The 12437-nt window shown below is 39.7% G+C and overlaps 1 protein-coding gene across 4 annotated transcripts in view; it reads right to left on the bottom strand.

Moving 5' to 3' along the window:
• PPP2R3B (protein phosphatase 2 regulatory subunit B''beta) overlaps positions 1–11858 on the bottom strand; it is a 50004-nt gene extending 38146 nt beyond the window's left edge. Inside the window, exons 1-2 of one of the 4 annotated variants that reach the window (XM_035314792.1) lie at positions 11787–11858; positions 9892–10337 (exon numbers count right to left, since the gene is read on the bottom strand). In XM_035314792.1, coding sequence (XP_035170683.1) covers positions 9892–10236 — 345 coding nt within the window. In that variant the 5' untranslated portion in view covers positions 10237–10337; positions 11787–11858. The other 3 variants (XM_035314800.1, XM_035314818.1, XM_035314809.1) reach the window with 3 other exon arrangements.
• Between the last annotated feature and the right edge of the window lie 579 nt (positions 11859–12437).

The following is a 12437-nucleotide window of genomic DNA, read 5'->3' as shown; positions in this document are numbered from 1 at the left end:
TATTGAGAGATGTTGCAACTAGATACCTAATTTATACAAATTAGGCATATTTGATTGATAATTACTTGGTACTTATTTGATTGGTACATATTTGATTGATAATTACTTGATACTCCCTTACTCCAAAGCTCCACAGTCTGACTGAATGTCTAACAAGTCTAGATTTCTGCAAAAAAAACTTATTGCACAACAGTAGATGCAAATGACATTCAACAAACATAACGCTGGTTGCGCAGTTAACGTCACTTACACTAACCTACAGATCTTTAACCCTGCAAACCAGTGTTAGCCTATAGACCATTATTGTATCAGCAGTTCTTAAGGTACAAAGTGAAAAATAAGGAGAAAGATTAAAGAGATGATGTCCATTTCAGTCATATTTGATATTATGACCAAGGTGAGAAAATGAGAAAACACAGCTTAGGCAGGCTCCTTAGCATCAGCAGTACCATTCTGTTTAACACTGCATACAGCAACTTCCACTGACAAAGTCTAAATAGATGAGGAACGACAATACTTCTTGGACAGAATTCTAAAACTCCTTCAAGTCAAGAAAGGCCTTTGGAGGGAAAAAACTTGTTTATAGGAATGGATAAAAGCCTCAGTTGTCCGTGTGTGTTATTTTATATTATTATTAACAATAAGCAAAATATTCTCAGGAGAATGCAGTACATAGCAAGATTTAATGATCCCAAATTTCAGTAGGACAGGTCCTGTAAAACATGGCATTTTTAGAGAATGGAACCTCCAAGAATAAATAGCAGCAAAGAACATTCTGCTTTTTGATCCATATAACTGCCTAAGCAACCTAAGCACATATTGACACTTATTGACAACCTGACCCACTCAGGGGCGGGGAGAACCTATTGATATTGATTTTTCAATATTTAATTCACAAATATTTTTATTTTCATCGACTAAAACCTATGGCTGGTATGAAATAAGGATGCACAAAGTTGAAACTTACCTATTCTTATACTGATGGATAGGAAAAGGGATTTAATAGCATCCCAGACATGCAGTTTTCCCAGTTCTTCAGATACTTAATTTCTTACTAAGATCTTCCCACTTCAAACTGCTTTGAAGAGATCAGAACAAGATGATGTACATGTGAGATGAATAGAATGACAAAGCATTATTATCCATCCCTAACTCTCCTTTGAGAGTCGCCTCTAAGACCCAGAGCCCGAACAGCTTGTCCAGCAGAAGTCTGACAAAACTCAAGGGAGTCAGTCTACAAAGAACAGACCACAGAAGGAATCAAGTGTTTCTCCCCCCCCCCCCCACCTCCTTGAAGGATGCAGTGCCACCATGGAACACTCAAACAACCAAACAGGGAAGACCTGCATGTGCACATCTTCTCTAATGATTTAATTTTTCCAGTACTCTTGGAGTAGACAAAACAATGCCTGGAGGTTCTTTCCAGTTACTGGGAGAATCCCAAGCTTTTAGGAGGTAAGACAGAGAACAGCAAGACACCAATTAGATGTAAGATATATGTTGATAGCTCAGGAATGATGGGCTGATCAGATTCTCTGCGCATTACGAGAAGAATGCCATGTATGTACACCACGCCACAGGCTGTTATCAGATTAGAAGCAAGATAAGATACATGTCACCTTGCTATGATTACACTGCCTGGACTCCAAAGACATAGCACAAGCCTTTTTAGATTGCTAACTGCATCTGGCAGACTAACTTCAGCAAGCGTTAACACGAGATATTATAAAACTGAAGCCTGACAGTTAAAGGATAGTAATATATCCCATTCAGAACAATTTCCATGTTCTCTGCCATCTTCAGAAAAGATTTAGTTCACATTTTACTTATTTCTACATAGCATAAACAGTTTTGATGGAAAGAGGTTGCTGGAATGGTCTTCACAGGTGGAAACTCTTTCCTATTTGTGATCTTCAGATGAACCTATTCATTAGATCATGGAAAAAACTGTATCTGAATTGATGCTGCTGAGGTGGCTGTTAAACAGAGATGGATATAATAAAAATAAATATTTTGGCTCATATAAATTAAAGGTACACCTACTCTTATAGAATACTGTTTTTAGATGAACCATGATGCTAATGAAGTGTATCCACAGAGGAAGCTACCGTTTGTGCATTTGGAGCTTATCAAGGTAAGCCTGTGTGTAGCAGAACACATTGAAATGAAGTGTCAGTTCAAGCTGATTAAGAATGCCACTTAGACTTTTCTACAGGAGACAGGTACTTTTATAATGGAGCCTAATTTATACATTATGCAACTTTCCAAAGATGTACAGACCATTTTGGACATTTACTTGTTTACAGATTGTCACCTTCTAAATTAAGGTGACACAAGGTAAATAATAAAGTAATCTGGTATATAAAACATTGTCATTCATGTGCTTAGATTGCCCAGCAATTTATTTAAACATAGGACCGACTGTTCAGTACTTATCACTTTGACATGATCTGAACTTTCAATTAATCCCTTCAAAAACACACATCTTAGAATTTCATCATTTCCAAAACTAAAATGATTGGTGTACAACAACTACTTTAGTTTGGGCATCATAAGCTAACACCTCATGTAATTTAGTCCCTGAAATCACAAGACAAAAATTTTGAGTCAGTGACAGCTGCAGGACAGCTTACTGCATATGCTTTTGCTCCAGACTTCCTTCCCTAAAGATCTTAAGGTAAAAATAAATCAACAAGATTAAGATATAGACCTCCCTGTTCTGCAAGTCAGCCAGGAAGATTGCAAATTGTAACTTAATGGAACTTCTAGTAGAATTCCTATAAAGGCCCACTCTTAACCTAAAACTATCATACTGTTATAGGAAATGGAGAAGCAACATTAGTACAGAAGAAACTGTACTGGTTAACAAGGAGCATAGGGTAACAAACTTCTTAAATAACACAGAACTAAGTGGAAGGTCTTGTACTTCCAAACTTGCATGCAGCGTATAGCAGTAAAGGAAAAAGCAAAGAAAGGAAGCAAATCAAAGAAGCTGGTCACTGGTAACCTCCTGAACTTTAGCTTCCAGTATGATAACTAAAGGGGTGAATGTTATGTGTGAAGAATTAAGGATTAAGGCAACTTAAAGATGTATACCAATACAAACATATTGCCAGAACAGTAACAGTACTCTTGACTAGCAACTTCCTCAATTTTCTATCATTGAGAGACTTGATGTAAGGTATAAATATTTGTCAAACATTCTAGCTTACACTAAAGTTGTTACTCGATAAATAAGTCACTGTTCAGTATTTTAGGAGGTACCCTTTAGTGTGTTAACAGCAAATAAGACAATGATAAAGGTTATCTCTGTTCCAAATCTAAAGTTTTAACTGAAAACTTTTTAAAGGTGTTTGATGCAAATGAAGACTATTTTATGAATACTAATGTTAGACCAAAGTAAGAAAAAACTAGTCTATTAAGTACCTTCAACATTATTTAATTTCAAAGAGTGTGCTTGATTTCTTCAATGAGATATGCCACAAGAATAAAGACTATTCACTACATCCAATATGATCGTATGTAGTAGAAATGTTTATCAAAATCCAGATCAGCTGATTATCAGAAGCTAGATCTGTACTATAGGAATAAAACTGTTTAGAAGCTGTTCTCCTGATTCTGCTGAATTTTAAAAACAGATCAAGTCAAGCAGTTTCATAAGCTCTGCAAGCCTTGTTTTGTCAAGGTGATAAGAAGCCCCAGATGAAGACTGTTCATGGTGGGCATATTTACAGCTCCATTTTATTGATAATTTTGCCGTTTCTTTTCTTCACCCACTCACAGGTTTTCTCTGCGTTCTCCTTTCTCATCTATTTCTATAAATGCTGTGGAAGTCTCCTTGTAGTCTTCCAACTCATCTTATTTGTTGCCTGAAACCAGCAAAAGTTTCCAGTAAGATCCGCACAGAACAAATACATAGGCTTGTTTCATACAAAATAGAAGCTATAGAACCTAATAGAAACTGCATGCAAATGGTTATTTAAGCACATACTTCAGCAGGCCTAAGAGCCCACTGTCACTGCAAGTACCTGTGGTCAAGAGATGGTACATGGGTGACTCAAGCTTCTACCTATATTTAATACGGAATAGTGATTACTATGGGAAAGAGGCACATCTAACATGAAGTACGAGCACATACTTATTAACACATCACTTGAACACTGGTTAGCTTTCTGTGGAATAACTTTAAGTTGTATCTGCTGTTGACAGAATACAAATTAATCTTAACTACCAGTGCACTAGTACCACCTGGTTAACCTGAAGATGAGAACACAGTAATTCAATCCAACACAAAGGAGTTATTTATACATTGTGTCACAGGGTAAACATTAAATTTGGTCCCCACTTGTTGTGGACTGTACAAAACATGAATGTAGTTAACTGCTGCTATCTTCTCCAGTTAAGCTACTTAAGTTGCCTAACTTTCATTTAGTCCAAAGCCTCTACTTTTTAAAGACAGAACTCTGAGATTACCACTGGAATTTTAAAGATTCTTCCTGTAACACTGCTTGCTGAATATTTCTGTGCAGCCATTTATTATATCCATCAATGGACAAACTAGTTAACTGGAAGAACCACGTTATTTTGTGCTGAAGTAAGCCTCACATACTTTTGGCCTGAAGATCATTTCTTGCTGACAGAGTAAGTGTATGGCATGTGGAGGAGAGGTTCTCAAAAATCCAAGATGGGTTCTCAGCTGCAGAGCCTCTTGCATCTTTGATAAAAAAAAAAAAAAGCTATCTTCATTATATCTTCAAAATATGAAGATCTAAGTGATCTTATATGATGATCTATAATGATCTTATGCAACTATGAACTTTTTTTGCTTGTTTGCTTTTAACCAACAGTTCCTCCTACAGGAAAGAGTGTCTCTAAGTAATCAATTTTGACCAAATATTTGCATTTGTCCTGTGTCAGGAGTCACATGAATTTTAAATTTATGAAAAGCCACATATAATTCCAAATTCAGTTTTTCAGCACTAGAATCGTCAAAAGCTTTAGAACTGGTTGCAGCATATAAGGAATATTTATGAGTTTCCAATAGGACAGATATATCTTCTCTTTCATGTGGAACTGCCATTTTGAAAGAGGACTATAAGAGATTACTATTTCTTCTAACAAAGCACAATGTGTAAACAAAATAAATACTATTACTGCCAAGTGTAATATTAATGCCCCAGGGTCCAATATACAGAATAAAGAACACTACCAAACTACCAAAAAGCTGTAGCAGCAAATAACGTCATTTTTACATGAAATGAATAACTGGTTCTCTAATCAGGATAATTCTTTTGTTCCAAGCTATTCAGTACAGCAAAGCTTAAGAATAACACAGGATATACCACTGGTACTGCTAATGTTGACCATTATTATTTCACCCCAGTTGAAACTAATAATGATTTTCTAGGAATACCTATAGCTGCAATCTTCCAGACCTTTATATGAACTTCTGGCTGTCCTTCCTTTGTTGGCACCAAAGAAGGACCTTTACTGTGAACATGTTAGTGCTGACATCTGTCATATTACCTTGTTATCATCATAAAAGTACATCAGTTTGATACCAGGTTATTTACAGTCTTCTTTTAAGTCACAGGCTTGAGTTGGAAGCCAAGTCTGCCACCCTCCCAACCTAGTGATGGGAGACAGCACCACTAACACCAGCTTTGCTCAATGCGGAGTTAGGGAGTGTATGTGTTATGCAAGACTGAGTACGGTCTAATCTAGGTTGCCGTGCAACTCCAATGCAGCTAGTGTTTCCCATACTGTACTTAACACTGCTTCTAGTGTTAAGGTATGAGGTAACAATTCTGATGCAGGCAACGTGCAAGACAAGACACTTGAAATGTCAAGACTGACATCAAAGTTTAATAACTACCCAAGTGAAAACCTGTCTAGATTTGAAAGCTCATTCCTCTTACTTTTCTAAGATTTTATGAACAGTTTCTCTCCTTGTTAGCAAAAGGAGGTTCTCCAAACACCTTATAGCCCACCTGTAGAACATGGAGCCTGATCTCAATGATGCAGATCTAAGCCTTAGTATCCACCCTTTAACTCAAGTCATCAGTTCATTTGTTCCAATAAGCAATTATTAGTGCTGTTATGCTCAAACCTTTGTCTTAATGGTAAATGGTTTCATTTTAGTCTCTTTAAACTAAAATGGATTCTAGTAGTACCACTCCATTTGAATTGGCTAACTGGAAACTGAAATCCAGTAAGAATGGCAGTGATGAATAAAGCTATACCACAATATAGTAAAGCAGTAGGAAAAATTACAGTTTAGAGAAATACAAGACAATGAGTTTTAATACTTGTCATAGCATAATGAGCAGGAACAGTTTGCTTATCAAGAAAAGGATATACAGAAACCAATCTAAGAAGTACCTTTATATTAAAGGTTGACCCTGCAGAGAAATGGAAAATAACTTTGAACTTCGTCAGATCATATCACATTCTGTCTGCAACTCCCCTCCCTTCCAAAATGCCCATAGGGAATTCTGTGAATTGTTTCCCCAGATGCCTAGTGCACCAGCTGGTTTGGATTAAACATCTTGCCTGCGGCATCTTTTAGGCCTTGAGGCCTGGCATTTTTAACAGTGTGATGAACAGCGTACAATTGTGTATACTCCATATGTTTAAGATAATTTAGAGTGCCAGAAACACTGTTAAACCCAGTAGAGTACTGATAAGGGTTAGAAGAAAGCTACAGCAACAATTCCTCAAGTTTCAAAGTTACAGCTCTAGAATTTCTTGAATATTTTATTTTACTGTTGTTAAAGACAATTGCTGAAGTTCCTCTATGCCTCTGACTTCTATATTTAGCATATAATACCCACAAATCTAGTTGAAGAACAATGAGCACTAGCAAGCACTTCACATCACATAATGAGGTTCACCAGAACTTTGCAGTTACTGTGCTTCTAGACAAGTTACTTGTGCAACAGACACAAGACAGACACTGACCTCTCTGAGTGAGATCATACAAGCAAAGGCAAAATACCTAAAGGAAAAATACCCTAAAGGAAAATTAACCAAAAGCATCTAAACAAACACCGTTCTGTTTTCAAGTGTATTTGTTAATTTTCATGGTTGAATTCTGTATGGATTTCAAGACTGGTGTTCCAAGAAAGCACTCTACAATACTTGTTTTTCTAAAAACAGACTGAAATTGGCATTTCCTACACAGTCATACTTAATACTTAGTAATGACCTGTGGATATCAACTTTGTTACCAGCTTTACTGCTTGACATCCTTTGGAAAAGTTTCAATAGGAACATTCCTAGAGACAAAAGTTGTACAGCAACCTTACCCATAATTAAATGTAGTGATTCAGCTCAATGATACCAAAAATGTATCCTACCAAAACAAATTTACTACCCAGATGCTCCACTACAAGAATTCCTTCTTAAAGCTTTTCTTACTGTATACAGAAGATGCCTATGTGGAATTCTATAGTCCTAGAGAAAAATCACTCTCCAGCTCTTTATGACTGGATATAAAAGCCCTTTCCTAATGTCACTCTCTGGCACACAGAGTTAAGCAAATTATTATTATTTTAGCATTTTCTATAACTGTTAAACTCGTCTCTGTCACCAGAGCTACAGTAAAAGTTTTCCTTTTTAAGAAGTTATTTAAAACATTGTCTTCCACTTACAGAAGCATGCCAAGGACCTCAAGCTTAAACTCAAATGAAGTAGGTACAACTATTGTGGCTCATTGTTCATTGTTTATGAACAATGATGAAGTGCACAAAGCCAGATGCATCACTTTTGACACTGCATTGGGTAATTTATGACTGCACAGGAAGGAAAAGGGGTATATTTTACTTTCTGCGAGAAAATCCATTGTCATGACAGAACATGTAATTATGCAGCTCTTGGGATATCTTAAGAGCTGGTGCTTACTCCAAATAAAATTTACATTTCAAAGATTAGGAACCTTTTGTATGATGCTTCAGTTCAGCTGAATAAAGTCACAAATAAGTTTATTGCATAAAAGCTTCCTTCCATCCAACTCTTTGGATGAAAAAAAACACCTATCTACCCAACTAGTTTCCTTCTCAGCACTATACAAGTGATTCCAATTAACCAAATAATGTAACATCTTAATGAATCTCTTATTTCTTCTTTATGGTACCTACTTAAAGCAATCAACATACACAGAGAAATTACAATAAACAAAATAGTGATGGAATACATCATGTATTAGTGGCTTCTAATGGAAGCTCTTCCTTTGCTCACTTATCTGACAAGATTAGACCAAGCATCTGCTAACTTTCTACATTTCACTAGAATAGAAAATATGAGGGTATGAAGATAAAGGAAAGAGTAAATCAATTGCCATGCTTTGTAGTCTGGGTAATGATTATGCATAAAATACAACTCTGTTATTATAAAGGCAATCTGACAAGCTTTGGACTCTGTGATGTGTTGAATTTAAGAAGCGGGTACTCCAGGTTGAACTAGATTTGAAAATTACTATTAAGAAAATCAAGGCAAAACTTCAGATTAAGTGTTTTAGTGCAAAACTGTAACATTATTATGCCAGTGGGTAAAAATACAGGTATATGCACACAACAGACACCAATAACAGACAATTAACTGACATTTCCTCAGCTGTGACTGCTCTACCCTTACCAACCTGAGATGGCTTCCCTGGGACACGAGAAGGTTTGGCCAGTGGACTTAGGCAGGCAGGAAAGTATGGAGACTGGCTGAGAGCAACAACAAGTTACAGCTTACCAGTATTATTAAGTAACCAGAATTTACAGCACTACAGCAGAAACAGCATGCCTCTGTTAACAAGTCCTTTGATACAAGGCAGATCATACATGCAATGCTTAGCTTCATCAGTCATCGCACTTTCTATCCAGTGTTGTTTTTTTTTTTTTTAAAAAAACTATTTCTTAAGAGATCTAGAAGTTAGAATGAACTGAACTGCAAGCCGCAAAAAAACAAGTCAGGCTGGGGGCAGGGATGCCATTCTTGCATAGAAGACATTGTCTTTTGTAAACCAAGACCTTCTTAGAACAGAAGCACTGAGTGTACCATGCAGTACCAAAACAATTACTTTGTTAATATGCAGATTCAGCAGAGCCAAATTTGAGTCTTGTACTAACAATAGTGCCTGGTATCATCAGACAGAGGAATATTTACAGTCAAGGCAGTATTTTGTAAAAATAACACTGCAAACAAACACAGGGAACTTGCTATTGTGGATAAATGCATTTACAATGGAAGGGCTTGTCATAGGAAGAATGGTATTTGAAGCATCAACACCTGGTTGAGGTTACATCTCACAAAACTAAGTTCATGGCCATCTCTTCTTTAACTGTGATCTGCTTACTAAACTAAATAACTTCTGTACACTACCATATCTGATAATCTGATAAAAACACTAGATTTTTAGTATAAAATGTTAAATGCATTAGAAAGAGTGAAGTCTCACTGAAGTGACCAGGACACATACATTATCAGCAAGACATATCAGTATTGTTTATTTGAAATTATAGCTTAAACTAGGGGATATACACCAAATTAGTCAGCTGTACCAGATCAGGTGTTTTAAAATGCTTCCCATTCCACAGCTTTAAAGAACCAGGGCAACACTTTATTGATAGAAAAAATAATAGAAATAAAAGCAATCAATTTTTCAGTTTGTGTCAGGCATGTACAACTTACAAAAAGCAACAGAACTCCAAGGAACCAAGACAGTGTTTCAGAAGCTCAGGCCACTGAGCACTAATGACATGCCAACATTGACATTTCATGTTCTGTGGTGCTGCTTCACTCCCAGACACCTACTGTGGAGGAACTAATTACTTGCATAACTCAAAGCCACAACCACAAAATTCACTTCAACAAATAGGTCTAATAAGAAAGAAACAGACTTACTGCTCTGGTTCCTGATGATCTACGTGTTCCTTTAACATTAGAAACGTTCCTTGAGCTGGATGAAGTTGACAACGGAAGAGTAGTAGAAAGTTGAGGAGGGCTGAAAGACAAAGGTAGTCTGATATCTCCTAATATGCTTTGCTTGGAGTCGGAATTCTTAGCAGCAAACCTCTCATTTTTACTGTTTCCTGAATCTCCATTTCCGATCTCAGTTTTCTCCTCATTCTTGATTCTTCTCAAGCAGTCCTTTAACGTCAGCTGAGTCGCAGGCTGGCTGAACCAGCACAAAAACAGTTCATCCACCTTCATTTTCAATACAGGTTGCAAAACTTTCCCAGGTGTCATTTTCTACAAGTTTCCTTCCTTGGTGGAAGAAATTCCAAACAAAGGTCTGAGTTATCTACTTATTCCACTTAACTTTCAGTGTTTCACAGAAGCCAAGGGTCCTGTTAAAAACAACAAAACTTATTTAATGTTATGGTTTTAACAATGTGCTGATAGTTATTCCCATGTGATACCAGCAGGCATGGGCAGAGATGTGATAGCATGCTATTACAGAAGCACTGAATCATTTTGTAAGCACAAGTCATTAATTAGAAGTCAAACCCAGAAAATAGCTCTTCTTAAAAGCATATTTTATAAATGATGAAGACTGGAGAAAAAGAAACTGCACTCAAGCACAGCTGTCTAACAAGTATTCTCCAGGAACGTATAATACATATTTATTTGGGACAAACCGGCTTCAAAAATTGTAATTGAACTCAGAAATAACTACCTACAAGCAAACAGTTTATGCAAAGCCTTGGTGATAGCACAAAGAAGATTTAAGAGCAAGCCTTCCAGTGAAAGGGTTTGGGGCTAAGTCTGAAGGCCGCATATTCATCCTGAAGGCTGTGCTCAGTGTAAAACCTTACACTGCGATATGCCAGTATTCCCAGGTGAGCTATGCCCAAGCAGATACCCAGAGATCCTTCCCCTGGACTTAGCACCACATACTCATTTGAGAGCTTAGGCACAGATTTATTCTGACGTTTGCTTTTACAGGCTTTTAAAGCCAATGTGAAGCAGAGTGCAACTTGAGAGTTGGGATAGCATCATTTCAGGTCAAGTGTTCACTTGAAATAATGAAAAAAGGTACTTAAAAAACAAAACCAGAGGACTGCAGCTTACTCCTGAGAACCAACCCCAGGTTACTATTGTCACCTCTGCAGCTAAGTTACTTCACTGTTCTGGTGAAACTTATTAAAAAACAGTAGAAATCACAGGGTTTAGCTATTTAAGCCTCTCACGTTTTAGCCTTCATGTTTACATATGCTTATGGCAGGGCCGACGTTTTAAGCCTCCACGTTTACCAATACTGAATCCACGTGCTGAAGGCTGTGGAGATACACACGCTCCTTCGCCGAAGAAGCCCTAAAATGGGTAACACCCCGAAGAAGCCCTAAAATGGGTAACACCCGAGCTCAAGCAACACCCAGCACTTGGACTCGCTGCTAAAACCCGAGCTCAGCCCCCGTCCCGCGGCGGAGCTGTAACCCGTGAAGGCTGAGGAGCGCCCAGATCCCAGCCACCCCCCCAGGCACGCCCTCGCGGAGCCCAGCACCACGCAGCACCGCCACCGCCGCGTCAGCAGCGAGCGAGCCGCGGCCGTGCCCCGCCTCCCGCCCCGCTGAGGCGCCCGGGGGCGGGCAGAGCCGAGGGCGAGGCCCCCTGAGGCGGCCGCCGCCCCCCGCCCAACTGCGCACCTGCCGCCAACGGCACACCTGCGACCGTTGGCGAGCGCGCGCACGGCCCGGGGCGGGGGGGATAAGAGCGCCCAACGGCAGCAGCGCGTGCGCGCGACCCCGCAGGGACAGGCGGGAAGCGGCGAGCGGAGGGGCGCGCGCAGCACTCACCTGCCCCGCGCGGCGCCTCCCGCCGCCGCCTTCAAATCCGCGCCGCGCCGCCCCGCCCCGCCCCGCGCCCACCGCCCCGGCCCGCCGACATCTCGCGAGAGCTCCCCCGCCCCGCTCCTGGGCTGGCGGCGGGAGGTTGCCGTGGTAACGAGGAGGGGCGGGGGAGGCGCCGCCATTTTGTGCCCGCCTCGCCTCGGGGCGTGGTGGGGCTGCCGGCCCGTGTCACTGCGTCCCCACGGCCTCCCCACTGCCCTCGCTCCTCCTCAGCTTGTCGGGCAGCCAAGTCCGCAGTTTCTGACCTTTGGGTCCTCGCTGGCTGGTTTACTGAGAGGAGCTGGGGAAGTACACCAGCTTACCTCTGTGGGTGGTTTCCAGCTGCTAGAGCCGCTCCAAAGAGAACGCAAAATGCTTCCTCTGTTGTATTTCTACACGAACGGTTGCTCTTGTTGCCATTGCTATTATGTGATTACAAGGGGGGGGTGGCAATCAGCAGTGGCAGATGAAAAGACAGCTAATCCCTCGCTGAAGACAACACTGCTTGCCAGTCTCCTTAAAAACCTGTTTTGGGCTGGGTAGCAAACAAAATCTGTTAACTTTCACAGGCACGTTGCTGAGGCTCTAGGTACAGAATCACAGAATCACCTAGGTTGG

The sequence above is a fragment of the Oxyura jamaicensis genome, chromosome 1 (genome assembly GCF_011077185.1).
Source record: "Oxyura jamaicensis isolate SHBP4307 breed ruddy duck chromosome 1, BPBGC_Ojam_1.0, whole genome shotgun sequence".
Taxonomy (NCBI): domain Eukaryota; kingdom Metazoa; phylum Chordata; class Aves; order Anseriformes; family Anatidae; genus Oxyura; species Oxyura jamaicensis.
Note: the sequence above shows the minus strand (reverse complement) of the source record. Positions and strands in the feature narration are given on the sequence as shown.